This window comes from Odontesthes bonariensis, chromosome 22, assembly GCF_027942865.1.
Source record: "Odontesthes bonariensis isolate fOdoBon6 chromosome 22, fOdoBon6.hap1, whole genome shotgun sequence".
In the NCBI taxonomy this organism is placed as follows: Eukaryota; Metazoa; Chordata; class Actinopteri; order Atheriniformes; family Atherinopsidae; genus Odontesthes; species Odontesthes bonariensis.
Window position 1 is genome coordinate 299,157 of NC_134527.1, and position 27,599 is coordinate 326,755.

The window sequence follows — 27,599 nt, forward strand, 5'->3', positions numbered from 1 at the left end:
CAGGATATGTACCTCAGACTTTTAAGGTTGCTGTAATTAAACCTTTACTTAAAAAACCTACTCTTGATTCAGAAGTGTTGGCTCATTATAGACCTATATCCAATCTGAAGTTGTAAGTCTGCAGAATAAATGATTTCAGTCAAATAGTTTTCATTCTTAAAATCTTTAGAAAAAACAAAACAAACTGAACATCTGATAAACAAACAGGGACTTAAGACTTCTCGTTCATACCATTTATTTTCATAATGATTTAATATTTTCATAACAAGTGTAAACAAATATAAAAGACAGACGATTAGTGTTGAGACAAAAACATTTAAATTTATTTACAGTGACAGTAGGCGGTGCTTTGAGCTCTGACATCACCACTTTGGCTACACCCTCATGCACACCAGGAAATAATGACAACCAATCTGGAGTCACATTTTATGTGACTTTGTAAATAATGTATGAAATATACCCGATTTCAGTTACCATGGAAACCAGTTGGATTTCGGGTTTTTGTGGGAATCTGATTGGTCGAAGAACTTCCTGGGGTCACAAAGAAGGAGTGGGCGTGGCCTGATGACTGACAGCTGGCTGAAATTAATTAAAATAATAAATACAAATAAACAACAACAAAGATAAAATAAACTGTAGTGTTTGGTCCCCAGTAGAAACACTGTTGCCATGGTTACAGAGTGGGTGTGGCGTTAAAGATTTTCGAGCCGTCAAAATGATTTTTTAACAATAAATAAAAAGTTGAGTGAACAAAAAAAACTTTGTTAAACGACATAAAAGAACATGTTTACAATTTGTTTACCACTTTAGTGTTTGTTTACCACTTTAGTGTTTGTTTACAATTTGTTTACCACTTTAGTGTTTGTTTACCACTATAGTGTTTGTTTACCACTATAGTGTTTGTTTACAATTTGTTTACCACTATAGTGTTTGTTTACAATTTGTTTACCACTATAGTGTTTGTTTACCGTTTCTTTCCAGCTCTATTTGTTTGTGGATTCGTGGTGTCGGGTTACAGCGTGTCAGTTTTCGATAAATCTTTACCGTTCAAACATCTTCTGGAAACCCGACTCATGGGCTTCGTCATGTGACTGGTGAGCCGTGCACGATCACGTGCACGCCTCCAGAGGAACCGTCAGTTCCTGTCCGAATGGCTCAGGCCACGCCCACTACAAAGATGGCGAGCCGCTCACTTCTTCTTGATGGCGGCTAGGTCTCGCTGCAGCTCGGAGAACTTGGGCCGCTCCTCAGCGTTGTACTGCCAGCAGCGCTGCATCACTTTGTACGCGTCGTCAGGGCAACGCTGGGGACAGGCCATCCTGTAACCTGAAACCACAACATCCGTTTCCATGGTTACCGCAGCTCATCAAGTGACAACAACGCTGAGATGTGCCGCCGTGTGCGTTTACCTTTCTCCACCTGCTCCCGGGCCTGCTGATTGGTCATGCCCGGATAAGGACACACCCCCAGACTGAAGGTCTCCCACAGCAGGATGCCGTAACTCCACACGTCGCTCTCTGAGCTGTAACGACCTGCAGCGGCCAATCAGAGAGAGGTGTGGAACAGGTGTGGAACAGGTGTGGAACAGGTGTGGAACAGGTGTGGAACAGGTGTAGAACAGGTGTGGGACAGGTGTGGAACAGGTGTATAACAGGTGTGGAACAGGTGTTTGACAGGTGTGGAACAGGTGTGGGACAGGTGTGGAACAGGTGTGGGACAGGTGTAGAACAGGTGTGGGACAGGTGTAGAACAGGTGTGGAACAGGTGTATAACAGGTGTGGGACAGGTGTAGAACAGGTGTGGGACAGGTGTAGAACAGGTGTGGAACAGGTGTGGGACAGGTGTGGAACAGGTGTGGAACAGGTGTGGAACAGGTGTATAACAGGTGTGGGACAGGTGTGGAACAGGTGTATAACAGGTGTGGGACAGGTGTGGAACAGGTGTGGAACAGGTGTGGAACAGGTGTGGGACAGGTGTAGAACAGGTGTGGAACAGGTGTGGAACAGGTGTGGAACAGGTGTGGGACAGGTGTGGGACAGGTGTGGGACAGGTGTGGAACAGGTGTGGAACAGGTGTGGGACAGGTGTAGGACAGGTGTGGAACAGGTGTGGGACAGGTGTGGGACAGGTGTGGAACAGGTGTGGAACAGGTGTGGGACAGGTGTGGGACAGGTGTGGGACAGGTGTGGGACAGGTGTGGGACTGGTGTGGAACAGGTGTTTGACAGGTGTGGGACAGGTGTGGGACAGGTGTGGAACAGGTGTGGGACAGGTGTGGGACTGGTGTGGGACTGGTGTGGGACTGGTGTGGGACAGGTGTATAACAGGTGTGGGACTGGTGTGGAACAGGTGTGGGACAGGTGTGGGACAGGTGTGGGACAGGTGTGGGACAGGTGTGGGACAGGTGTAGAACAGGTGTAGAACAGGTGTGGAACAGGTGTGGAACAGGTGTGGAACAGGTGTGGAACAGGTGTTTGACAGGTGTGGAACATGTGTAGAACAGGTGTGGAACAGGTGTTTGACAGGTGTGGAACATGTGTAGAACAGGTGTGGAACATGTGTAGAACAGGTGTGGAACAGGTGTAGAACAGGTGTGGAACAGGTGTATAACAGGTGTGGAACAGGTGTGGAACAGGTGTGGAACAGGTGTTTGACAGGTGTGGAACAGGTGTGGAACATGTGTAGAACAGGTGTGGAACAGGTGTAGAACAGGTGTGGAACAGGTGTAGAACAGGTGTGGAACAGGTGTGGAACAGGTGTATAACAGGTGTATAACAGGTGTGGAACAGGTGTATAACAGGTGTGGAACATGTGTAGAACAGGTGTGGAACAGGTGTGGGACAGGTGTGGAACAGGTGTGGGACAGGTGTGGGACAGGTGTGGGACAGGTGTGGGACAGGTGTGGAACAGGTGTGGGACAGGTGTGGAACAGGTGTGGGACAGGTGTGGAACAGGTGTGGGACAGGTGTTACCGTAATTCAGGGCCTCAGGTGCCGTCCATTTGATGGGAATTTGTTTGAGTCCAGAAGAAGAATAAACGCCGTCGTCCTCCTGGCGACTCATTCCGAAGTCGCTGATCTTCAACACGCTGTGTTCTCCCACCAGACAGTTCCTCGCCGCCAGGTCCCTGAGACACAGGTTCAGAAAGACAAACTCACCTGGTGTCAGCCACCTGCCACAGGTCAGTGCTCACCTGTAGGAACCTGCGTTACCTGTGGATACAGTTTTTACTCTCCAGGTACGCCATGCCTGCAGCAGCATCCACCGCAAAGCGAACCAGCTGCTTTGTCTTCAGCTCGTCCTTCTTCTTCCTCAGAAAGGACAAGAAGTCTCCACCTGACAGGTGAAGCAAGGAGTCACAAACGCTCCCGTTAAAAGCCGACCGCCAACAACCTAACAGCACAAGAAGTGACTGAAGCTCCACCCACCAGGAACCAGCTCCATCACAATGTAGATGGGCTGTCGTTGCGTACAAACTCCTATCAGCTTCACGATGTTGGGATGGTCATACTGCTTCAGGATCCTGCAGCCAATCACAGAAAGGCAGCCTGAAACATTAGCCAATCACATCTCCATACTGAGTTAGGCAGCCAATCAGAGAGCATAAACAACCAGACTGAATGTGTTGAACCTGCAATGCGGTCTGGATCCGATCAGACTCGATCAGACTGTTTACTGCCCAACAACAACAAGAAACACATCAACACCAAGCAAACACATAAACAAACAAGCAAACACATAAGAAAACAAACACAAACACATAAACAAACAAGCAAACACATAAGAAAACAAACACAAACACATAAACAAACAAGCAAACACACAAACGTATAAACACCAAACAAACAAGCAAATGCATTAACACAAAGCAAACACATAAACAAACAACAACACACAAACAAACAAATAAACACCAAACAAACAAACAAATGTATAATCACCAAGCAAACACATAAACAAACAAGCAAATAGATAAACAAACACAAACAAACAAACACAAACACACAAATGTATAAACACCAAACAAACAAGCAAACGTATTAACACCAAGCAAACACATAAACAAACAAGCAAACACATATGACCAATACATATGATCAATTTATGACCATATTCTGTCCAATTTCAATCCAATTTACGACCACATTCTGTCCGATGTCTATCCAATTTACGACCACATTCTGTCCGATGTCTATCCAATTTATGACCACATTCTGTCCAATGTCTATCCAATTTACGACCACATTCTGTCCGATGTCTATCCAATTTACGACCACATTCTGTCCGATGTCTATCCAATTTACGACCACATTCTGTCCGATGTCTATCCAATTTACGACCACATTCTGTCCAATGTCTATCCAATTTATGACCACATTCTGTCCAATGTCTATCCAATTTATGACCACATTCTGTCCAATGTCTATCCAATTTATGACCACATTCTGTCCAATTTCAATCCAATTTATGACCACATTCTGTCCGATGTCTATCCAATTTACGACCACATTCTGTCCAATGTCTATCCAATTTACGACCACATTCTGTCCGATGTCTATCCAATTTATGACCACATTCTGTCCGATGTCTATCCAATTTACGACCACATTCTGTCCAATGTCTATCCAATTTATGACCACATTCTGTCCAATGTCTATCCAATTTATGACCACATTCTGTCCAATTTCAATCCAATTTATGACCACATTCTGTCCGATGTCTATCCAATTTATGACCACATTCTGTCCAATGTCTATCCAATTTATGACCACATTCTGTCCAATTTCAATCCAATTTATGACCACATTCTGTCCGATGTCTATCCAATTTACGACCACATTCTGTCCGATGTCTATCCAATTTACGACCACATTCTGTCCGATGTCTATCCAATTTACGACCACATTCTGTCCGATGTCTATCCAATTTACGACCACATTCTGTCCGATGTCTATCCAATTTACGACCACATTCTGTCCGATGTCTATCCAATTTACGACCACATTCTGTCCAATGTCTATCCAATTTACGACCACATTCTGTCCAATGTCTATCCAATTTATGACCACATTCTGTCCAATTTCAATCCAATTTATGACCACATTCTGTCCGATGTCTATCCAATTTACGACCACATTCTGTCCGATGTCTATCCAATTTACGACCACATTCTGTCCGATGTCTATCCAATTTATGACCACATTCTGTCCGATGTCTATCCAATTTACGACCACATTCTGTCCAATGTCTATCCAATTTATGACCACATTCTGTCCAATGTCTATCCAATTTATGACCACATTCTGTCCAATTTCAATCCAATTTATGACCACATTCTGTCCGATGTCTATCCAATTTATGACCACATTCTGTCCAATGTCTATCCAATTTATGACCACATTCTGTCCAATTTCAATCCAATTTATGACCACATTCTGTCCGATGTCTATCCAATTTACGACCACATTCTGTCCGATGTCTATCCAATTTACGACCACATTCTGTCCGATGTCTATCCAATTTACGACCACATTCTGTCCGATGTCTATCCAATTTACGACCACATTCTGTCCGATGTCTATCCAATTTACGACCACATTCTGTCCGATGTCTATCCAATTTACGACCACATTCTGTCCAATGTCTATCCAATTTATGACCACATTCTGTCCAATGTCTATCCAATTTATGACCACATTCTGTCCAATTTCAATCCAATTTATGACCACATTCTGTCCGATGTCTATCCAATTTACGACCACATTCTGTCCAATGTCTATCCAATTTACGACCACATTCTGTCCAATGTCTATCCAATTTACGACCACATTCTGTCCGATGTCTATCCAATTTACGACCACATTCTGTCCAATGTCTATCCAATTTATGACCACATTCTGTCCAATGTCTATCCAATTTATGACCACATTCTGTCCAATTTCAATCCAATTTATGACCACATTCTGTCCGATGTCTATCCAATTTATGACCACATTCTGTCCAATGTCTATCCAATTTATGACCACATTCTGTCCAATTTCAATCCAATTTATGACCACATTCTGTCCGATGTCTATCCAATTTACGACCACATTCTGTCCGATGTCTATCCAATTTACGACCACATTCTGTCCAATGTCTATCCAATTTACGACCACATTCTGTCCAATGTCTATCCAATTTACGACCACATTCTGTCCGATTTTTTATCCAATTTATGACCACATTCTGTCCGATGTCTATCCAATTTACGACCACATTCTGTCCGATTTTTTATCCAATTTATGACCACATTCTGTCCGATGTCTATCCAATTTACGACCACATTCTGTCCGATGTCTATCCAATTTACGACCACATTCTGTCCGATGTCTATCCAATTTACGACCACATTCTGTCCAATGTCTATCCAATTTACGACCACATTCTGTCCAATGTCTATCCAATTTACGACCACATTCTGTCCAATGTCTATCCAATTTACGACCACATTCTGTCCGATTTTTTATCCAATTTATGACCACATTCTGTCCGATGTCTATCCAATTTACGACCACATTCTGTCCGATGTCTATCCAATTTACGACCACATTCTGTCCGATGTCTATCCAATTTACGACCACATTCTGTCCAATGTCTATCCAATTTATGACCACATTCTGAAGTGGCCTACATCAACATTTAAAACAATTGGATCAATTGTGACCTCTCCAGGTGTGCCCACCTGTGACTGTCGGTCGAGTAAACAGTTTAAAGCTGGTAAAGATGTCTGGTGACTTTTTGAAAAACATCTCGACTGTATTTCTAAGATTTCTACTTGTGTGTGAAGGCGTGTTTGTTTGTGTTTGTGTTTTTTTGTGTTTGTTTGTGATTGTGTTTGTTTGTGTTCACCTGGCCTCGGCGAGGAAGCGGATCTTCAGCTCTGGGGGTAAATCCTCTTTACACGTTTTGACGGCAACAGACATTTTGTCCCGCTGCAGCGTCCCTTTGAACACCTCACCAAAGTTACCCTGGCAACAGGCAGACAGAGGGGCATGATGGGACATGGAGGCAGACAGTGGAAAAACAAACAGAGGTCAGGTGACTGATGACAGAGGCAAACAGGAAGTGAGGTCACCTTTCCCAGCAACTCGCCCAGTGCTACATCCTCATGGTTCAGGATCCACTTCTTGTCCTGCACAGAGAGCCGGATTCAGGGTTCAGAGTTCAGAGTTCACGTACCAAACGAGCTACGACTTTAAAGATCCTGAACACGCTCCAAACGAGCTACGACTTTAAAGATCCTGAACACGCTCCAAACGAGCTACGACTTTATAGATCCTGAACACGTTCCAAATGGGCTACGACTTTATAGATCCTGAACACGTTCCAAACGAGCTACGACTTTATAGATCCTGAACACGTTCCAAACGAGCTACGACTTTAAAGATCCTGAACACGTTCCAAACGAGCTACGACTTTAAAGATCCTGAACACGTTCCAAACGAGCTACGACTTTATAAATCCTGAACACGCTCCAAACGAGCTACGACTTTATAGATCCTGAACACGTTCCAAACGGGCTACGACTTTATAGATCCTGAACACGTTCCAAACGAGCTACGACTTTAAAGATCCTGAACACGTTCCAAACGAGCTACGACTTTAAAGATCCTGAACACGTTCCAAACGGGCTACGACTTTATAGATCCTGAACACGTTCCAAACGAGCTACGACTTTAAAGATCCTGAACACGTTCCAAACGGGCTACGACTTTAAAGATCCTGAACACGTTCCAAACGGGCTACGACTTTATAGATCCTGAACACGTTCCAAACGAGCTACAACTTTAAAGATCCTGAACACGTTCCAAACGAGCTACGACTTTATAGATCCTGAACACGTTCCAAACGAGCTACGACTTTATAGATCCTGAACACGTTCCAAACGAGCTACGACTTTAAAGATCCTGAACACGTTCCAAACGAGCTACGACTTTATAGATCCTGAACACGTTCCAAACGGGCTACGACTTTATAGATCCTGAACACGTTCCAAACGAGCTACGACTTTAAAGATCCTGAACACGTTCCAAACGGGCTACGACTTTATAGATCCTGAACACGTTCCAAACGGGCTACGACTTTAAAGATCCTGAACACGTTCCAAACGGGCTACGACTTTAAAGATCCTGAACACGTTCCAAACGGGCTACGACTTTAAAGATCCTGAACACGTTCCAAACGAGCTACGACTTTATAGATCCTGAACACGTTCCAAACGAGCTACGACTTTATAGATCCTGAACACGTTCCAAACGAGCTACGACTTTAAAGATCCTGAACACGTTCCAAATGAGCTACGACTTTATAAATCCTGAACACGTTCCAAACGAGCTACGACTTTAAAGATCCTGAACACGTTCCAAACGGGCTACGACTTTATAGATCCTGAACACGTTCCAAACGAGCTACAACTTTAAAGATCCTGAACACGTTCCAAACGAGCTACGACTTTATAGATCCTGAACACGTTCCAAACGAGCTACGACTTTAAAGATCCTGAACACGTTCCAAACGAGCTACGACTTTATAGATCCTGAACACGTTCCAAACGAGCTACGACTTTAAAGATCCTGAACACGTTCCAAACGAGCTACGACTTTATAGATCCTCAACACGTTCCAAACGAGCTACGACTTTATAGATCCTGAACACGTTCCAAACGAGCTACGACTTTATAAATCCTGAACACGCTCCAAACGAGCTACGACTTTATAGATCCTGAACACGTTCCAAACAAGCTACGACTTTATAGATCCTGAACACGTTCCAAACGAGCTACGACTTTAAAGATCCTGAACACGCTCCAAACGAGCTACGACTTTATAGATCCTGAACACGTTCCAAACGGGCTACGACTTTAAAGATCCTGAACACGTTCCAAACGGGCTACGACTTTATAGATCCTGAACACGTTCCAAACGAGCTACGACTTTATAGATCCTGAACACGTTCCAAACGGGCTACGACTTTATAGATCCTGAACACGTTCCAAACGAGCTACGACTTTAAAGATCCTGAACACGTTCCAAACGGGCTACGACTTTATAGATCCTGAACACGTTCCAAACGGGCTACGACTTTAAAGATCCTGAACACGTTCCAAACGGGCTACGACTTTAAAGATCCTGAACACGTTCCAAACGGGCTACGACTTTAAAGATCCTGAACACGTTCCAAACGAGCTACGACTTTATAGATCCTGAACACGTTCCAAACGAGCTACGACTTTATAGATCCTGAACACGTTCCAAACGAGCTACGACTTTAAAGATCCTGAACACGTTCCAAACGAGCTACGACTTTATAAATCCTGAACACGTTCCAAACGAGCTACGACTTTAAAGATCCTGAACACGTTCCAAACGGGCTACGACTTTATAGATCCTGAACACGTTCCAAACGAGCTACAACTTTAAAGATCCTGAACACGTTCCAAACGAGCTACGACTTTATAGATCCTGAACACGTTCCAAACGAGCTACGACTTTAAAGATCCTGAACACGTTCCAAACGAGCTACGACTTTATAGATCCTGAACACGTTCCAAACGAGCTACGACTTTAAAGATCCTGAACACGTTCCAAATAGGCTACGACTTTATAGATCCTCAACACGTTCCAAACGAGCTACGACTTTATAGATCCTGAACACGTTCCAAACGAGCTACGACTTTAAAGATCCTGAACACGTTCCAAACGAGCTACGACTTTATAAATCCTGAACACGTTCCAAACGAGCTACGACTTTAAAGATCCTGAACACGTTCCAAACGAGCTACGACTTTAAAGATCCTGAACACGTTCCAAACGAGCTACGACTTTATAGATCCTGAACACGTTCCAAACGGGCTACGACTTTATAGATCCTGAACACGTTCCAAACGAGCTACGACTTTAAAGATCCTGAACACGTTCCAAACGAGCTACGACTTTAAAGATCCTGAACACGTTCCAAACGAGCTACGACTTTATAGATCCTGAACACGTTCCAAACGAGCTACGACTTTATAGATCCTGAACACGTTCCAAACGGGCTACGACTTTATAGATCCTGAACACGTTCCAAACGAGCTACAACTTTAAAGATCCTGAACACGTTCCAAACGAGCTACGACTTTATAGATCCTGAACACGTTCCAAACGAGCTACGACTTTAAAGATCCTGAACACGTTCCAAACGAGCTACGACTTTATAGATCCTGAACACGTTCCAAACGAGCTACGACTTTAAAGATCCTGAACACGTTCCAAATAGGCTACGACTTTATAGATCCTCAACACGTTCCAAACGAGCTACGACTTTATAGATCCTGAACACGTTCCAAACGAGCTACGACTTTAAAGATCCTGAACACGTTCCAAACGAGCTACGACTTTAAAGATCCTGAACACGTTCCAAACGAGCTACGACTTTATAGATCCTGAACACGTTCCAAATAGGCTACGCCTTTAAAGATCCTGAACACGTTCCAAACGAGCTACGACTTTAAAGATCCTGAACACGTTCCAACGAGCTACGACTTTATAGATCCTGAACACGTTCCAAACGAGCTACGACTTTATAGATCCTGAACACGTTCCAAACGAGCTACGACTTTAAAGATCCTGAACACGTTCCAAACGAGCTACGACTTTATAGATCCTGAACACGTTCCAAACGAGCTACGACTTTAAAGATCCTGAACACGTTCCAAATAGGCTACGACTTTATAGATCCTCAACACGTTCCAAACGAGCTACGACTTTATAGATCCTGAACACGTTCCAAACGAGCTACGACTTTAAAGATCCTGAACACGTTCCAAACGAGCTACGACTTTAAAGATCCTGAACACGTTCCAAACGAGCTACGACTTTATAAATCCTGAACACGTTCGAAACGGGCTACGCCTTTAAAGATCCTGAACACGTTCCAAACGAGCTACGACTTTATAGATCCTGAACACGTTCCAAATAGGCTACGCCTTTAAAGATCCTGAACACGTTCCAAACGAGCTACGACTTTAAAGATCCTGAACACGTTCCAACGAGCTACGACTTTATAGATCCTGAACACGTTCCAAACGAGCTACGACTTTATAGATCCTGAACACGTTCCAAACGAGCTACGACTTTAAAGATCCTGAACACGTTCCAAACGAGCTACGACTTTAAAGATCCTGAACACGTTCCAACGAGCTACGACTTTAAAGATCCTGAACACGTTCCAAACGAGCTACGACTTTATAGATCCTGAACACGTTCCAAACGGGCTACGACTTTATAAATCCTGAACACGTTCCAAACGAGCTACGACTTTAAAGATCCTGAAGACGTTCCAAACGGGCTACGACTTTATAGATCCTGAACACGTTCCAAACGAGCTACGACTTTAAAGATCCTGAACACGTTCCAAATGGGCTACGACTTTATAGATCCTGAACACGTTCCAAACGAGCTACGACTTTATAGATCCTGAACACGTTCCAAACGAGCTACGACTTTAAAGATCCTGAACACGTTCCAAACGAGCTACGACTTTAAAGATCCTGAACACGTTCCAAACGAGCTACGACTTTAAAGATCCTGAACACGTTCCAACGAGCTACGACTTTAAAGATCCTGAACACGTTCCAAACGAGCTACGACTTTATAGATCCTGAACACGTTCCAAACGGGCTACGACTTTATAAATCCTGAACACGTTCCAAACGAGCTACGACTTTAAAGATCCTGAAGACGTTCCAAACGGGCTACGACTTTATAGATCCTGAACACGTTCCAACGAGCTACGACTTTAAAGATCCTGAACACGTTCCAAACGAGCTACGACTTTAAAGATCCTGAACACGTTCCAAACGGGCTACGACTTTAAAGATCCTGAACACGTTCCAAACGAGCTACGACTTTATAGATCCTGAACACGTTCCAAACGGGCTACGACTTTATAGATCCTGAACACGTTCCAAACGAGCTACGACTTTAAAGATCCTGAACACGTTCCAAATGGGCTACGACTTTATAGATCCTGAACACGTTCCAAACGAGCTACGACTTTATAGATCCTGAACACGTTCCAAACGAGCTACGACTTTAAAGATCCTGAACACGTTCCAAACGAGCTACGACTTTAAAGATCCTGAACACGTTCCAAACGAGCTACGACTTTAAAGATCCTGAACACGTTCCAACGAGCTACGACTTTAAAGATCCTGAACACGTTCCAAACGAGCTACGACTTTATAGATCCTGAACACGTTCCAAACGGGCTACGACTTTATAAATCCTGAACACGTTCCAAACGAGCTACGACTTTAAAGATCCTGAAGACGTTCCAAACGGGCTACGACTTTATAGATCCTGAACACGTTCCAACGAGCTACGACTTTAAAGATCCTGAACACGTTCCAAACGAGCTACGACTTTAAAGATCCTGAACACGTTCCAAACGGGCTACGACTTTAACGATCCTGAACACGTTCCAAACGAGCTACGACTTTATAGATCCTGAACACGTTCCAAACGGGCTACGACTTTATAGATCCTGAACACGTTCCAAACGAGCTACGACTTTAAAGATCCTGAACACGTTCCAAACGAGCTACGCCTTTAAAGATCCTGAACACGTTCCAAACGAGCTACGACTTTAAAGATCCTGAACACGTTCCAAACGAGCTACGACTTTATAAATCCTGAACACGTTCCAAACGAGCTTCGACTTTATAAATCCTGAACACGTTCCAAACGAGCTACGCCTTTAAAGATCCTGAACACGTTCCAAACGAGCTACGACTTTATAAATCCTGAACACGTTCCAAACGAGCTACGACTTTATAAATCCTGAACACGTTCCAAACGAGCTACGCCTTTAAAGATCCTGAACACGTTCCAAACGAGCTACGACTTTAAAGATCCTGAACACGTTCCAAACGAGCTACGACTTTATAAATCCTGAACACGTTCCAAACGAGCTACGACTTTAAAGATCCTGAACACGTTCCAAACGGGCTACGACTTTAAAGATCCTGAACACGTTCCAAACGAGCTACGACTTTATAGATCCTGAACACGTTCCAAACGAGCTACGACTTTATAGATCCTGAACACGTTCCAAACGAGCTACGACTTTATAGATCCTGAACACGCTCCAAACGAGCTACGACTTTAATAAGCGCCAAATGTGGCACGGGTTTAGGACAACTGACTGATTACTGTGCAACACGTGCATGTGTTTGGTTAAACAGGAGGTTACCTTGACAACAGGGTTGAGCAGCACCACACCAGACTTCTTGGTTATGACTTGTTTGGTGGAAAAGTGATGCTCAATCAGCTGAGGGATGGTGGTGAAACCTGTCCCTTCAAAGCGATACTGACTCTACCAAAGAGAGACAGAGGTCGGGTTAGGGCAGGGGGTTCCGTGCACACACCTGTGCATGTGCCTTCAGTTCATGATCATCATCATCACGTGATGAGGATAATATAAATCTATTGTTTTTTTATTTTTAAATCAGTCCTTCAGTGAGGGTGGTGTCTGTTGTTCAAGCAGAACTCGTAGGTTCGGACCAGTTTAGATCCTGTTTGAATGCAGCTTGGTGTGAACATTCAGGGTATTAAACCAACCACACAGTAAAAACAGATATCAGGACAGCTTCCCGTAGAACTGGAACAGATGCAGGGTGGGGTTATTTAGTTGGTGAGAGAAGGAACTGGAAAACTGCGCCCACAAACACATGGTGAACTGGTTGGGTCATAGTGGACTGGTTGTATGTGCCTGGACTGGTGTAAGTTTATGAGTTTGATGTGGGTACTTACGTCAGCGTACTGGATGATGAAGTGCCGTCTCTGATCGTCAGAAAATACAGAAAGGACGTACTCGCCGGGTTTACCATGACTCTCCCTGACCAGGAAGTCTCCCTGTTGCCGTAGTAACTCCTGAGCCTCAGTGCGAGGGATGGCTCCGTGATACCACTCCTGCTCTGCCAAGGGACGCTCCGATGTGGGAATCACATCAAAGAACTGCTGCCGGGACAAACAGAAGAAGAACTGAAGTTCGTAACATATTTTTTTTCTTTCCACAGTCGCCTTGTGCACACTCAGGATTGGATCAAAGAGAAATTTTGGTGCAATTGGTTGGTTTCCTTTGCTAGGCTACTTTTTTTTAATGGACTAATTTGGAGGTTAATTAATTGGATTCTAATTGGTTTGAATTGGATTGTATCTTTGAAGTGCCCTGAGATGACATTTGTTGTAATTTGCTGTTGTAAGATCGCTTTATGCTTTTTCTGATTTGGCATGGGACACGCCTGATGCCCAATTGGCCAAGTTTCACTTTTCTCACACAAGGTGCAGTGTGCTTCATAAATATTTCCATTAACCGGATTCAACCATGAGGTAAATTGTTCGTTCTGAAGCCACAAATTGTCAAACAAAGCGTTAACCGATTAGCCGCTCCTCCGTCACGGCGCTGCTAGCAGCCACGAACAGCATCCTATGAAGCAGGTGGTGCTCGATAAATTCTGACCGGGCTGCACAGGTACTTTAATCCCGTTACAGCGTCCTCAAAAATCGAAACATTTAAAAGCGAGACTGAAGTTTATACATTTGTTTTGAGTAAAAGTCACGTCAATACACAAACTGCAGTCAATAGTGTTGGAGTGGGATGGTTCGGGTCCAACAGAACGAACCATTCAGCTTCCAACTACATTATCAGGGGCTGCTTAGTTGAGTCAGACTAACATGCTGACATGGATCCTAAATTCCACCTTTAGTTGGACTGGCACAGCACTTAGACTGTGTCATGCAAGGGTCCGAAGGTCAGCCCATCGTTTTCTCTTCATACATTTTGTGGTGGCCAATCACTACAGCAAACTTCTGCTGTAAGATCACCCTGAAAACAAAGTTCTTACACATGATGCAGAATATGGACCAAGATGAGCCGATAGAGGCAACGTCTGTTCTGAAGCAGCTTCTGACCAAACATAAGGTTCCTCCAGTCAGAACAATGCATGGAAATGCTCTGCTAATCATGGTGAGATCAGAGTTTAATGATCAGAGACGGGTGTCTCAGTGTTGGATAACAGGAAGCTGAGCACAGGTGTGTTTTCTGGGATCTTACCGAGGTGGATGAGGTCAGCATGGCTTTAGGATGTCGGATCATCCCACTCAGAGAGAGGCGCAGAGTGTCAAAGCGGGAACTCCTCTCCTTCACTTTGTCCTGAAAGCACACGTGCACACAGGTCACCTCACGTGCACACAGGTCACCTCAGCTGCCAACACAGATCAGGACACGATCAATGATCAATAACTGAATATTCACAGTGGATCCAACGGAGCGGGCGTCGTCCTCATACTGGAGGGCGGGAGGAGCCGGCGGCGGGGGTGGAGACGCCACTGCGGCGGCCATCTTGGCATCCAGCAGGGCTTTCTGAGAAAGGAGGCGGGCTTCCGAACCGCGCAGCGACTGGACGGCGTGACGGAGCTCGAGGAGGGAGAGTTTCTGACTGAGCAACAGGACGCAGCTGAGAAGGGCGAGAGACACACACGGACAGTCAGGGCGAGAAGAGAGAGAGCGAGGTTTCTGGCTCCGCCCCCTGGCTCCGCCCCCTGGCACTCACTCGCTCTTCTTCTCTGCACTCAGCTGACTCGTCTGAATTTTGGCATCGAGGTCGTTTGCCAACGCTTCCTTTGTCTGCAGATTCTGCTGAGTCAGGGCCAGCTCCTCCGTCGCCGACGACAACCTGCAAACCAATGACGAAGAAAACCAACCAATCAGCAGAGCTGAACGGGAGCGCTGCTCCAGGGCTGTGTTCCAAACCACATACTTCTCCTACTACTCCTACTACCTTTAACTTTTTTTCCCGGATGCATACTAGATTCTCTAAATGTTGGGTATGCATCATGAGGTTTCTACTCATACTCAAACTACCCAGGATGCAACGTAACGTGACGTCGCCGATCGTCATTTCCTGTCAAAACGGCAGTTTCAAGCTAGCTACAACGAGGGTAGGTTCACTTCCTGTTTTCAAAACAAAAGCACCAATTGTATGCTAATGGCTTTCCCTATGATAAAAGGCAACGGGTATTTTATTTTGTGAAAATAACAGGAAGTGCGTTGCTCACTGCGGCTAGCTTTAGTAGCGCCAAATTCGTGAGAACAAAACTGTAAACAGCCGGTATTTTGTCAGGTTTTCAACACGTTGGGGATCTAAACGACTACTTTCTCACCTGAAAATGTTTCAAATGTTGCTAAAGTTTACAGAGTTTAGAGCTTAAGAGAAATCAGCTTCAGGCCGGCTGATTTCGGCTCGGGCAGGAGAGAAATGCATTGTGGGTAAACGCTCTGCATACTGTCTGATTGATGAGTCTGCAGTATGGAGTATGCAGTAGGCGGTTTCGAACTCAGCCCAGGAGACGTCCCGCTGCAGACTTCAGGAGGAAACTGCCTCCTGTTACAGACTTTTACTGTGAAACTGCTTCCTGTTACAGACTTTTACTGTGAAACTGCTTCCTGTTACAGACTTTTACTGTGAAACTGCTTCCTGTTGCATTTTACTGTGAAACTGCTTCCTGTTGCAGACTTTTACTGTGAAACTGCTTCCTCTTGCAGACTTTTACTGTGAAACTGCTTCCTCTTGCAGACTTTTACTGTGAAACTGCTTCCTGTTGCAGACTTTTACTGTGAAACTGCTTCCTGTAACAGACTTTTACTGTGAAACTGCTTCCTGTTACAGACTTTTACTGTGAAACTGCTTTCTGTTACAGACTTTTACTGTGAAACTGCTTTCTGTTACAGACTTTTACTGTGAAACTGCTTTCTGTTACAGACTTTTACTGTGAAACTTTTTCCTGTTGCAGACTTTTACTGTGAAACTGCTTCCTGTTGCATTTTACTGTGAAACTGCTTCCTGTTGCAGACTTTTACTGTGAAACTACTTCCTGTAACAGACTTTTACTGTGAAACTGCTTCCTCTTGCAGACTTTTACTGTGAAACTGCTTCCTGTTGCAGACTTTTACTGTGAAACTGCTTCCTGTTACATACATTTACTGTGAAACTGCTTCCTGTTGCAGACTTTTACTGTGAAACTGCTTCCTGTTGCTGACTTTTACTGTGAAACGGTTTAATGTTGCAGACTTTTACTGTGAAACTGCTTCCTGTTGCTGACTTTTACTGTGAAACGGTTTAATGTTGCAGACTTTTACGGTGAAACTGCTTCCTGTTGCAGACTTTTACTGTGAAACTGCTTCCTTTTGCAGACTTTTACTGTGAAACTGCTTCCTGTTGCAGACTTTTACCACAGCCATTATAACGAACAGCCTTGCCACTCTCTATTAAGCCCCATTGTACCGGCTTTTTGGCTGCAGTTCCACCAGAATTCCACTGGGGGCGTCGGTGGAGACCAGAATGAATGGGGCCCAATGGAGCTAGATGCTACAAATGGTCAGTTTCACCTAAGTCTCCTCAAGAGCGCTCAGATTTGAATGTAGTTTCTGAGAGCTCAACATGGGTTTCAAGTCAAAAATCTACTGAACGAGTACATATATCCCTTTGATTTCTTACAGGTTGGCTTCTTGTTGTCCACCACGCGCTAGCATTGTGCTAATGACAGCGCTCGACCAGAATTACGACCAGAGGCACCGCTTGACGGCTGGCTCCATACCAAGCGACAACAGAATTAAGATGGACTTTTTCCGCTTATGTTACCACAGCCCAAGAATCTGTGATGTTACCACACATTCTCTCTTACTACAGCTCTTCCTTGAAAACCAACAACAAGCAGGATTGTTGCCGTAAAGCGGCATCTCCGGTCGTAAGCTATGTATGACGTCATATACACTTCAAATCCTTTTTTTAAGCAAATGAGTAGCTCTAAAAATCTAAAACTCAGCTATGGGTATTTTCTAAACATCCTCTTTTGAAAACAACATTCGAATTACTAGAGAAAAAATTATATCTTGAGATAAGGGCACGAAAGGGCGTATAGCTCCATAGGACTCCATTCATTCTGGTCTCCAAAATTGAGCGCCCCACGTGGAAAAAGGGTGGAACTGCAACCAAAATCGCCTCGTTGGAAACCGGAAATGCACCGTGAGTGGCGTATCTGTTCTATTATAGAATCTGTGCTTTTACTGTGAAACTGCTTCCTGTTGCAGACTTTTACTGTGAAACTACTTCCTGTTACAGACTTTTACTGTGAAACTGCTTCCTCTTGCAGACTTTTACTGTGAAACTGCTTCCTGTTGCAGACTTTTACTGTGAAACTGCTTCCTGTTACAGACTTTTACTGTGAAACTGCTTCCTGTTACAGACTTTTACTGTGAAACTGCTTCCTGTTGCAGACTTTTACTGTGAAACTACTTCCTGTTACAGACTTTTACTGTGAAACTGCTTCCTGTTACAGACTTTTACTGTGAAACTGCTTCCTGTTGCAGACTTTTACTGTGAAACTGCTTCCTGTTACAGACTTTTACTGTGAAACTGCTTCCTGTTGCAGACTTTTACTGTGAAACTGCTTCCTGTTGCAGACTTTTACTGTGAAACTACTTCCTGTTACAGACTTTTACTGTGAAACTGCTTCCTGTTGCAGACTTTTACTGTGAAACTGCTTCCTGTTGCAGACTTTTACTGTGAAACTGCTTCCTGTTGCAGACTTTTACTGTGAAACTGCTTCCTGTTACAGACTTTTACTGTGAAACTGCTTCCTGTTGCAGACTTTTACTGTGAAATTGCTTCCTGTTGCAGACTTTTACTGTGAAACTGCTTTCTGTTGCAGACTTTTACTGTGAAACTGCTTCCTTTTGCAGACTTTTACTGTGAAACTGCTTCCTGTTACAGACTTTTACTGTGAAACTGCTTTCTGTTACAGACTTTTACTGTGAAACTGCTTCCTGTTGCAGACCTTTACTGTGAAACTGCTTCCTGTTACAGACTTTTACTGTGAAACTGCTTTCTGTTACAGACTTTTACTGTGAAACTGCTTTCTGTTACAGACTTTTACTGTGAAACTTTTTCCTGTTGCAGACTTTTACTGTGAAACTGCTTCCTGTTGCATTTTACTGTGAAACTGCTTCCTGTTACATACATTTACTGTGAAACTGCTTCCTGTTGCATTTTACTGTGAAACTGCTTCCTCTTGCAGACTTTTACTGTGAAACTGCTTCCTGTTGCAGACTTTTACTGTGAAACTGCTTCCTGTTACATACATTTACTGTGAAACTGCTTCCTGTTGCTGACTTTTACTGTGAAACGGTTTAATGTTGCAGACTTTTACGGTGAAACTGCTTCCTGTTGCAGACTTTTACTGTGAAACTGCTTCCTTTTGCAGACTTTTACTGTGAAACTGCTTCCTGTTGCAGACTTTTACCACAGCCATTATAACGAACAGCCTTGCCACTCTCTATTAAGCCCCATTGTACCGGCTTTTTGGCTGCAGTTCCACCAGAATTCCACTGGGGGCGTCGGTGGAGACCAGAATGAATGGGGCCCAATGGAGCTGGATGCTACAAATGGTCAGTTTCACCTAAGTCTCCTCAAGAGCGCTCAGATTTGAATGTAGTTTCTGAGAGCTCAACATGGGTTTCAAGTCAAAAATCTACTGAACGAGTACATATATCCCTTTGATTTCTTACAGGTTGGCTTCTTGTTGTCCACCACGCGCTAGCATTGTGCTAATGACAGCTGGTCGACCAGAATTACGACCAGAGGCACCGCTTGACGGCTGGCTCCATACCAAGCGACAACAGAATTAAGATGGACTTTTTCCGCTTATGTTACCACAGCCCAAGAATCTGTGATGTTACCACACATTCTCTCTTACTACAGCTCTTCCTTGAAAACCAACAACAAGCAGGATTGTTGCCGTAAAGCGGCATCTCCGGTCGTAAGCTATGTATGACGTCATATACACTTCAAATCCTTTTTTTAAGCAAATGAGTAGCTCTAAAAATCTAAAACTCAGCCATGGGTATTTTCTAAACATCCTCTTTTGAAAACAACATTCGAATTACTAGAGAAAAAATTATATCTTGAGATAAGGGCACGAAAGGGCGTATAGCTCCATAGGACTCCATTCATTCTGGTCTCCAAAATTGAGCGCCCCACGTGGAAAAAGGGTGGAACTGCAACCAAAATCGCCTCGTTGGAAACCGGAAATGCACCGTGAGTGGCGTATCTGTTCTATTATAGAATCTGTGCTTTTACTGTGAAACTGCTTCCTGTTGCAGACTTTTACTGTGAAACTACTTCCTGTTACAGACTTTTACTGTGAAACTGCTTCCTCTTGCAGACTTTTACTGTGAAACTGCTTCCTGTTGCAGACTTTTACTGTGAAACTGCTTCCTGTTACAGACTTTTACTGTGAAACTGCTTCCTGTTGCAGACTTTTACTGTGAAACTGCTTCCTGTTGCAGACTTTTACTGTGAAACTGCTTCCTGTTACAGACTTTTACTGTGAAACTACTTCCTGTTACAGACTTTTACTGTGAAACTGCTTCCTCTTGCAGACTTTTACTGTGAAACTGCTTCCTGTTGCAGACTTTTACTGTGAAACTGCTTCCTGTTGCAGACTTTTACTGTGAAACTACTTCCTGTTACAGACTTTTACTGTGAAACTGCTTCCTCTTGCAGACTTTTACTGTGAAACTGCTTCCTGTTGCAGACTTTTACTGTGAAACTGCTTCCTGTTGCAGACTTTTACTGGGAAACTGCTTCCTGTTGCAGACTTTTACTGTGAAACTGCTTCCTGTTGCAGACTTTTACTGTGAAATTGCTTCCTGTTGCAGACTTTTACTGTGAAACTGCTTTCTGTTACAGACTTTTACTGTGAAACTGCTTTCTGTTACAGACTTTTACTGTGAAACTGCTTCCTGTTACAGACTTTTACTGTGAAACTGCTTCCTGTTGCAGACTTTTACTGTGAAACTGCTTTCTGTTGCAGACTTTTACTGTGAAACTGCTTCCTGTTGCAGACTTTTACTGTGAAACTGCTTCCTGTTACAGACTTTTACTGTGAAACTGCTTTCTGTTACAGACTTTTACTGTGAAACTGCTTTCTGTTACAGACTTTTACTGTGAAACTTTTTCCTGTTGCAGACTTTTACTGTGAAACTGCTTCCTGTTACAGACTTTTACTGTGAAACTGCTTTCTGTTACAGACTTTTACTGTGAAACTTTTTCCTGTTGCAGACTTTTACTGTGAAACTGCTTTCTGTTACAGACTTTTACTGTGAAACTGCTTTCTGTTACAGACTTTTACTGTGAAACTTTTTCCTGTTGCAGACTTTTACTGTGAAACTGCTTCCTGTTGCAGACTTTTACTGTGAAACTGCTTCCTGTTGCAGACTTTTACTGTGAAACTGCTTCCTGTTACAGACTTTTACTGCGGCGGCCGCATGAAGCAGACTTCAGACTTTTATTTTGAAGGAGCTCACATGGCGTGCAGGCTGTCGGCCGTCAGCGTGTTCCACAGGATCTCATTGGCCGGGATGCTGTCCGTCTCCTCCAATAGGGACCCATCGAACTCTACGCTGGCCTCCGGACTCTCCGGAGACCTTAAAGAGGGACAGAAACCGTTGTCACGGGCAACAAGGAGATGGAGAGACTGTTACCACAGCAACTGGGAATAGAGACAGAGACTGACCTGTAGGCGTCGATGAAGTGCTGGTACTCAGCGAGAGGATCAATCTGCTGAACAGCCGCAGAGATCTCCTGATGGACCTTCACGATCTCCTCCGTCAGCAGACTGCTGATCTCACAGTACTCCTCCAGAATACTTTTACTGCGAAAAATACACAGAAACGTCTCACAGTACTCCTCCAGACTACTTTTACTGCGAAAAATACACAGAAACGTCTCACAGTACTCCTCCAGAATACTTTTACTGCGAAAAATACACAGAAACGTCTCACAGTACTCCTCCAGAATACTTTTACTGCGAAAAATACACAGAAACGTCTCACAGTACTCCTCCAGAATACTTTTACTGCGAAAAATACACAGAAATGTCTCACAATACTCCTCCAGAATACTTTTACTGCGAAAAATACACAGAAATGTCTCACAATACTTCTCCAGAATACTTTTACTGCGAAAAATACACAGAAATGTCTGACAATACTCCTCCAGAATACTTTTACCGCGAAAAATACACAGAAACGTCTCACAGTACTCCTCCAGAATAGTACAAGGGTTAGGCCTCAGAGGCTCGGAGGTCATGTGACTCACAGGGCGAGCGTCATGTCCTCCTGCATCCTCTGCAGCGCATCGAGCAGCGCGGGCGCCGCATGGCAGCGGTGTTCGTCCTGCTGGGTGCGAGCGCCACAGACTGCCAACACATACTGGTTATGAAGGTTGTGAAGCTTCGCTGTTGCTTTATCGTAACGGTCCCGGGCACGCTCCGCTTCCCGACCTGTGATTGGACGAGACAAACGGAGGGGGAGGGGTCAGCAAAGATGAACTCCACGGGTCCGTAACAACCTGAAACACCAACCTTTGGCCAGAGCCTCTCTGTACTTTTCTTTGGCATTGTTTGCGTCACGGCTCAGCTGACGATACGACCCCTTCAGCTTCTCCAGGTCACTCCTGGTTACCTAGCAACAACAAAGAGTTGTACCAACCCCTGCAGCAGTGACAGTAAACAGGTCATGTAACCGGAGTTTTCTCAACATACCTTGTGGTTGTGGCTCTCCAGCTGCTGATGAAGAGTCTGGTAGCTCTTCTTCACCTGCTGCTTGTCTCTGATTAACGTGGCGAGGCGGTGCAGAGGACCCGAATTAAGGTCGTCGGCGTGGCTCCTCATTATTCGACCCAATGCCTCCGTCTGACGAACCACCTGCGACCACGACTGAACAGACACACACACTCAGAATGGGTCACATGCTGGGCCCCACCCCCCAAACCAACAGGTGAGCAGCTCACCTTGCTGACCGTACTGACGTAGTCTGCAGCTTCCTGTTTCTCCGTTTGCTGAGTCATGCTGAGCAGCAGGGCGGCGTACTCTTTATCGCTCTTCACCCGCAGCGTCATGAAGCGCTTCACCGTCTCCAGCAGCTAGAGGGCGACACGCAGCTATAAACCGACAGGAAGTGAAGCAGTTCTGCTTCAATGTGTCCAGCAGCTAGAGGGCGACACGCAGCTATAAAACGACAGGAAGCTACGTCGTTCTGCTTCCCCGCGTCCAGCAGCTAGAGGGCGACACGCAGCTATAAACCGACAGGAAGCTACATCATTCTGCTTCAACGCGTCCAGCAGCTAGAGGGCGACACGCAGCTATAAACCGACAGGAAGCTACGTCGTTCTGCTTCACCGGGTCCAGCAGCTAGAGGGCGACACGCAGCTATAAACCGACAGGAAGCTACATCATTCTGCTTCAACGTGTCCAGCAGCTAGAGGGCGACACGTAGCTATAAACCGACAGGAAGCTACGTCGTTCTGCTTCAACGTGTCCTGCAGCTAGAGGGCGACACGCAGCTACAAACCGACAGGAAGCTACGTCGTTCTGCTTCACCGCGTCCAGCAGCTAGAGGGCGACACACAGCTATAAACCGACAGTAAGCTACGTCGTTCTGCTTCAACGTGTCCTGCAGCTAGAGGGCGACACGCAGCTACAAACCGACAGGAAGCTACGTCGTTCTGCTTTAACGTGTCCTGCAGCTAGAGGGCGACACGCAGCTACAAACCGACAGGAAGCTACGTCGTTCTGCTTCAACGTGTCCTGCAGCTAGAGAGCGACACGCAGCTATAAACCGACAGGAAGCTACGTCGTTCTGCTTCAACGTGTCCTGCAGCTAGAGGGCGACACGCAGCTATAAACCGACAGGAAGCTACGTCGTTCTGCTTCACCGCGTCCAGCAGCTAGAGGGCGACACGCAGCTATAAACCGACAGGAAGCTACGTCGTTCTGCTTCACCGCGTCCAGCAGCTAGAGGGCGACACGCAGCTATAAACCGACAGGAAGCTACATCATTCTGCTTCAACGCGTCCAGCAGCTAGAGGGCGACAAGCAGCTATAAACCGACAGGAAGCTACGTCGTTCTGCTTCACCGGGTCCAGCAGCTAGAGGGCGACACGCAGCTATAAACCGACAGGAAGCTACATCATTCTGCTTCAACGTGTCCAGCAGCTAGAGGGCGACACGTAGCTATAAACCGACAGGAAGCTACGTCGTTCTGCTTCAACGTGTCCTGCAGCTAGAGGGCGACACGCAGCTATAAACCGACAGGAAGCTACGTCGTTCTGCTACAACGTGTCCAGCAGCTAGAGGGCGACACGCAGCTATAAACCGACAGGAAGCTACGTCGTTCTGCTTCACCGCGTCCAGCAGCTAGAGGGCGACACGCAGCTACAAACCGACAGGAAGCTACGTCGTTCTGCTTCAACGTGTCCTGCAGCTAGAGGGCGACACGCAGCTATAAACCGACAGGAAGCTACATCGTTCTGCTTCAACGTGTCCTGCAGCTAGAGGGCGACACGCAGCTATAAACCGACAGGAAGCTACGTCGTTCTGCTTCAACGTGTCCTGCAGCTAGAGGGCGACACGCAGCTACAAACCGACAGGAAGCTACGTCGTTCTGCTTCACCGCGTCCAGCTGCCACCCTCTAATGATGCAGGTCTGTGGCGGAATATCAAACCAGTTCTTCTGTGGTTTTGAAGCCAAACCCACCCAGAACCAGCACCTGGTTTTAAAGGGGTGTGGTGGGACTGTGTCAGCTGACTGCGGTCCCGTTGTGGTTACTAACAGTGGGAGGAGCTACAGACCTCTGTGACCTACCTTTAACTCCCAGTCCTGCAGCTTCAGTAGCCCCTCGTGGGAGTTCCTCAGATCCCGACCGAACCCCATTCCGGATCTCAGTCTGTGTCTCTAACAGCAGGGGTGTGCCGGGGGTGATTGCATGATCCTCTGTGGACAGAGAGGCGCTGTTAGAACCTGCAGGGCTGTCCCACCTTCCGCTGATTTATGGAACATTCAGTTGGTTCTGTTGGACCTAACAGGACCACATCATCCAACTGGACCGAACCATCTAAGTGGACAGGACCATCTAACTGGACCATCTAACACAGGGGCATGCGGCTCCGCATGGCCTGGGAAAATAAATAAAAAGCATCCAATTGAAGTTAATTTTATTTGTGTTAGTTTTTTATTATTATTGTGATCTTGAAATATTAAAATAAAATTATATTTTATTACTTTTAGTCGCTCAAAATATGCGTCACGCTGGCTGAAAGCTGGTATATGTTCGCCAAAATGCATTTATGGAGACTTTCAACCCCAGGAAGGCCAAGTGTGGAGAAATGTAAGACATGTGACATCACGGATGGTCAGCTGTGACATCATCCCCGCCCGGTCTTTCTGGGAGCTGATCCGGACTAACCCCGGAGTCCCATAAGAAATGAATCTGATCAGAACGACCTCTGACCTCACCAACACCAACTCTGGTGTTTAGGCTTCAGTCTGAAACTTCCTCAGATATTCTGTGATGCTGACATTTAACCCAGCTACTAACCACTAACTAACCCAGTTACTAACCACTAACTAACCCAGCTACTAACCACTAACTAACCCAGCTACTGACCACTGACTAACCGTTACTGACCAATAACTAACCCAGTTACTGACCACTAACTAACCCAGTTACTAACCACTAACTAACCCAGTTACTAACCACTAACCCAGTCACTAACCAATAACTAACCACTAACTAACCCAGTTACTAACCACTAACTAACCCAGTTACTGACCACTAACCCAATTACTGACCACTAGCCAAGTTACTAACCACTAACTAACCCAGTTACTGACCACTAACTAGTCCAGTTACTGACCACTAGCCAAGTTACTAACCACTAACTAACCCAGTTACTAACCACTAACTAACCCAGTTACTGACCACTAACCCAATTACTGACCACTAGCCAAGTTACTAACCACTAACTAACCCAGTTACTGACCAATAACTAACCCAGTTACTAACCACTAACTAGTCCAGTTACTGACCACTAACTAACGCAGTTACTAACCACTAACTAGTCCAGTTACTGACCACTAACTAACGCAGTTACCAACCACTAACTAACCCAGTTACTAACCACTAACTAGTCCAGTTACCGACCACTAACTGACCCATTTACTGACCACTAACTAACCCAGTTACCAACCACTAACTAACCCAGTTACTAACCACTAACTAACCCAGTTACTGACCACTAACTGACCCAGTTACTAACCACTAACTAACACAGTTACTAACCACTAACTAACCCAGTTACCAACAACAAACTAACCCAGTTACTAATCACTAACTGATCCACTAACTAACCCACACAGACCTCTCCTTCTGATCTAACTCTGTTGTTCTGAGACTACAGAACCCGTTCGGGAAAGACTGTCCTGACGCATTCCTAAACTTTACAGCTATATTCCAAAACGTTTCAAACGCAATCTGTTCGTCTTCCCAGTCAGCTCAGACCCATGAAAACTCCTAAAAACGTCTTTTCTGGCTGTTTTCAGGCCGCTTGGTGTCGCTGAACCTTTAAATTCCTTTGGCAGGGTGTGAAACTGAAGCTAAGCTAACGTTAGCCGCAGTCTTCGTTGAAATCAAGGGAAAGTGGAGCTAGCATGCTAACAGGATGAGCGGCTATGAAGTTAGTAACGGAGCTCCGGGAAAACAAAGAGCTGACAAAGAGTCTGTAGAAAGCGGCTTTAAAACGAGACAACCGCGCAAAGTGTCACAAAGACCACAAAGACCCGTCTGTGTTCCGGTCCCAGCCTGGTTCTCCGGTAAATAAAGACGGGATAAAGTCAGCAGGAGTGGGAGTGGGACAGTCGGGAGGGGGCTCATGTTTTTTTACTTCTTGGACAGTTTCAGCCGCTTTTACGCACCTTAAAGCGGGTAAATGCGGCGGGAGACTCGCTGTCCGGTCACCGCGGTACTCTGACCTGCTCCGCCGGACTCATTTCTTCCTCTTCACCGTGTTTTTCTCCCGGGTTCCCGGCTTCTTCCTGCCGTCAGGCTGCTGGGGCTAACAGCTAACAGCTAATAGGGAGAACAGGGAGAACAGGGAGGGGCTTCCGCGGGAAACGGAAAACAGGGAAGGGAGGGTGGGAGTCACGTGATCAGCGCTGCCCCGGCCTCAGGAGGAGGGGAGGAGTCACGTGATCAGCGCAAGCAGTATGACAAGTGACCTTCACCCCCCCTCTGTGACCTGGACCAGAACCACAGACCTGTTAAGATGCCCAGACCACGATCACAAACCAGGTCGGACACCAGAACCAGGATCACTTTGCAATAAAGTATTTTTCAGACCAAGAAGAGACCTTTTTATACTTTCATTCTCTGGGGTTCACATACTTTCACACAGTGTGTCACGGATCTCTGGGGTTCACATACTTTCACACAGTGTGTCACGGATCTCTGGGGTTCACATACTTTCACACAGTGTGTCACGGATCTCTGGGGTTCACATACTTTCACACAGTGTGTCACGGATCTCTGGGGTTCACATACTTTCACACAGTGTGTCACGGATCTCTGGGGTTCACATACTTTCACACAGTGTCACGGATCTCTGGGGTTCACATACTT

The 27,599-nt window shown here is 45.3% G+C and overlaps 1 protein-coding gene across 3 annotated transcripts; it reads right to left on the bottom strand.

Moving 5' to 3' along the window:
* Positions 1–218: 218 nt before the first annotated feature.
* fer (fer (fps/fes related) tyrosine kinase) lies at positions 219–27,097 on the bottom strand. Of its 3 annotated transcripts, none has more exons than XM_075455208.1 (20): positions 26,897–27,097; positions 24,788–24,916; positions 22,935–23,066; positions 22,687–22,860; positions 22,507–22,606; positions 22,242–22,425; positions 21,658–21,795; positions 21,449–21,568; positions 15,636–15,758; positions 15,338–15,539; positions 15,137–15,235; positions 13,834–14,037; positions 13,274–13,396; positions 7,116–7,172; positions 6,890–7,008; positions 3,427–3,521; positions 3,211–3,334; positions 2,971–3,125; positions 1,410–1,532; positions 219–1,326 (listed from the first exon to the last, which is right to left on the bottom strand). In XM_075455208.1, exons 2-20 carry the CDS (start codon positions 24,854–24,856, stop codon positions 1,190–1,192), a joined length of 2,478 nt encoding a protein of 825 aa, XP_075311323.1. In that variant the 5' UTR covers positions 24,857–24,916; positions 26,897–27,097; the 3' UTR covers positions 219–1,189. The 3 variants fall into 3 exon arrangements, with proteins under 3 accessions (XP_075311323.1, XP_075311322.1, XP_075311324.1); XM_075455207.1 differs by having other exon boundaries at positions 13,834–14,040; XM_075455209.1 differs by lacking the exon at positions 22,935–23,066 and having other exon boundaries at positions 13,834–14,040.
* Positions 27,098–27,599: the final 502 nt, after the last annotated feature.

Coding starts and splice junctions, on each gene's coding strand:
- fer (XM_075455207.1), bottom strand. CDS start 24,856: ATGGGGTTCGGTCGGGATCTGAGGAACTCCCACGAGGGGCTACTGAAG. Junction 14,041..15,136: donor TGCTGACCTCATCCACCTCG/GTAAGATCCCAG, acceptor TTGTCCCGGCAG/CAGTTCTTTGATGTGATTCC. Junction 7,173..13,273: donor TGCTCAACCCTGTTGTCAAG/GTAACCTCCTGT, acceptor CTCTCTGTGCAG/GACAAGAAGTGGATCCTGAA.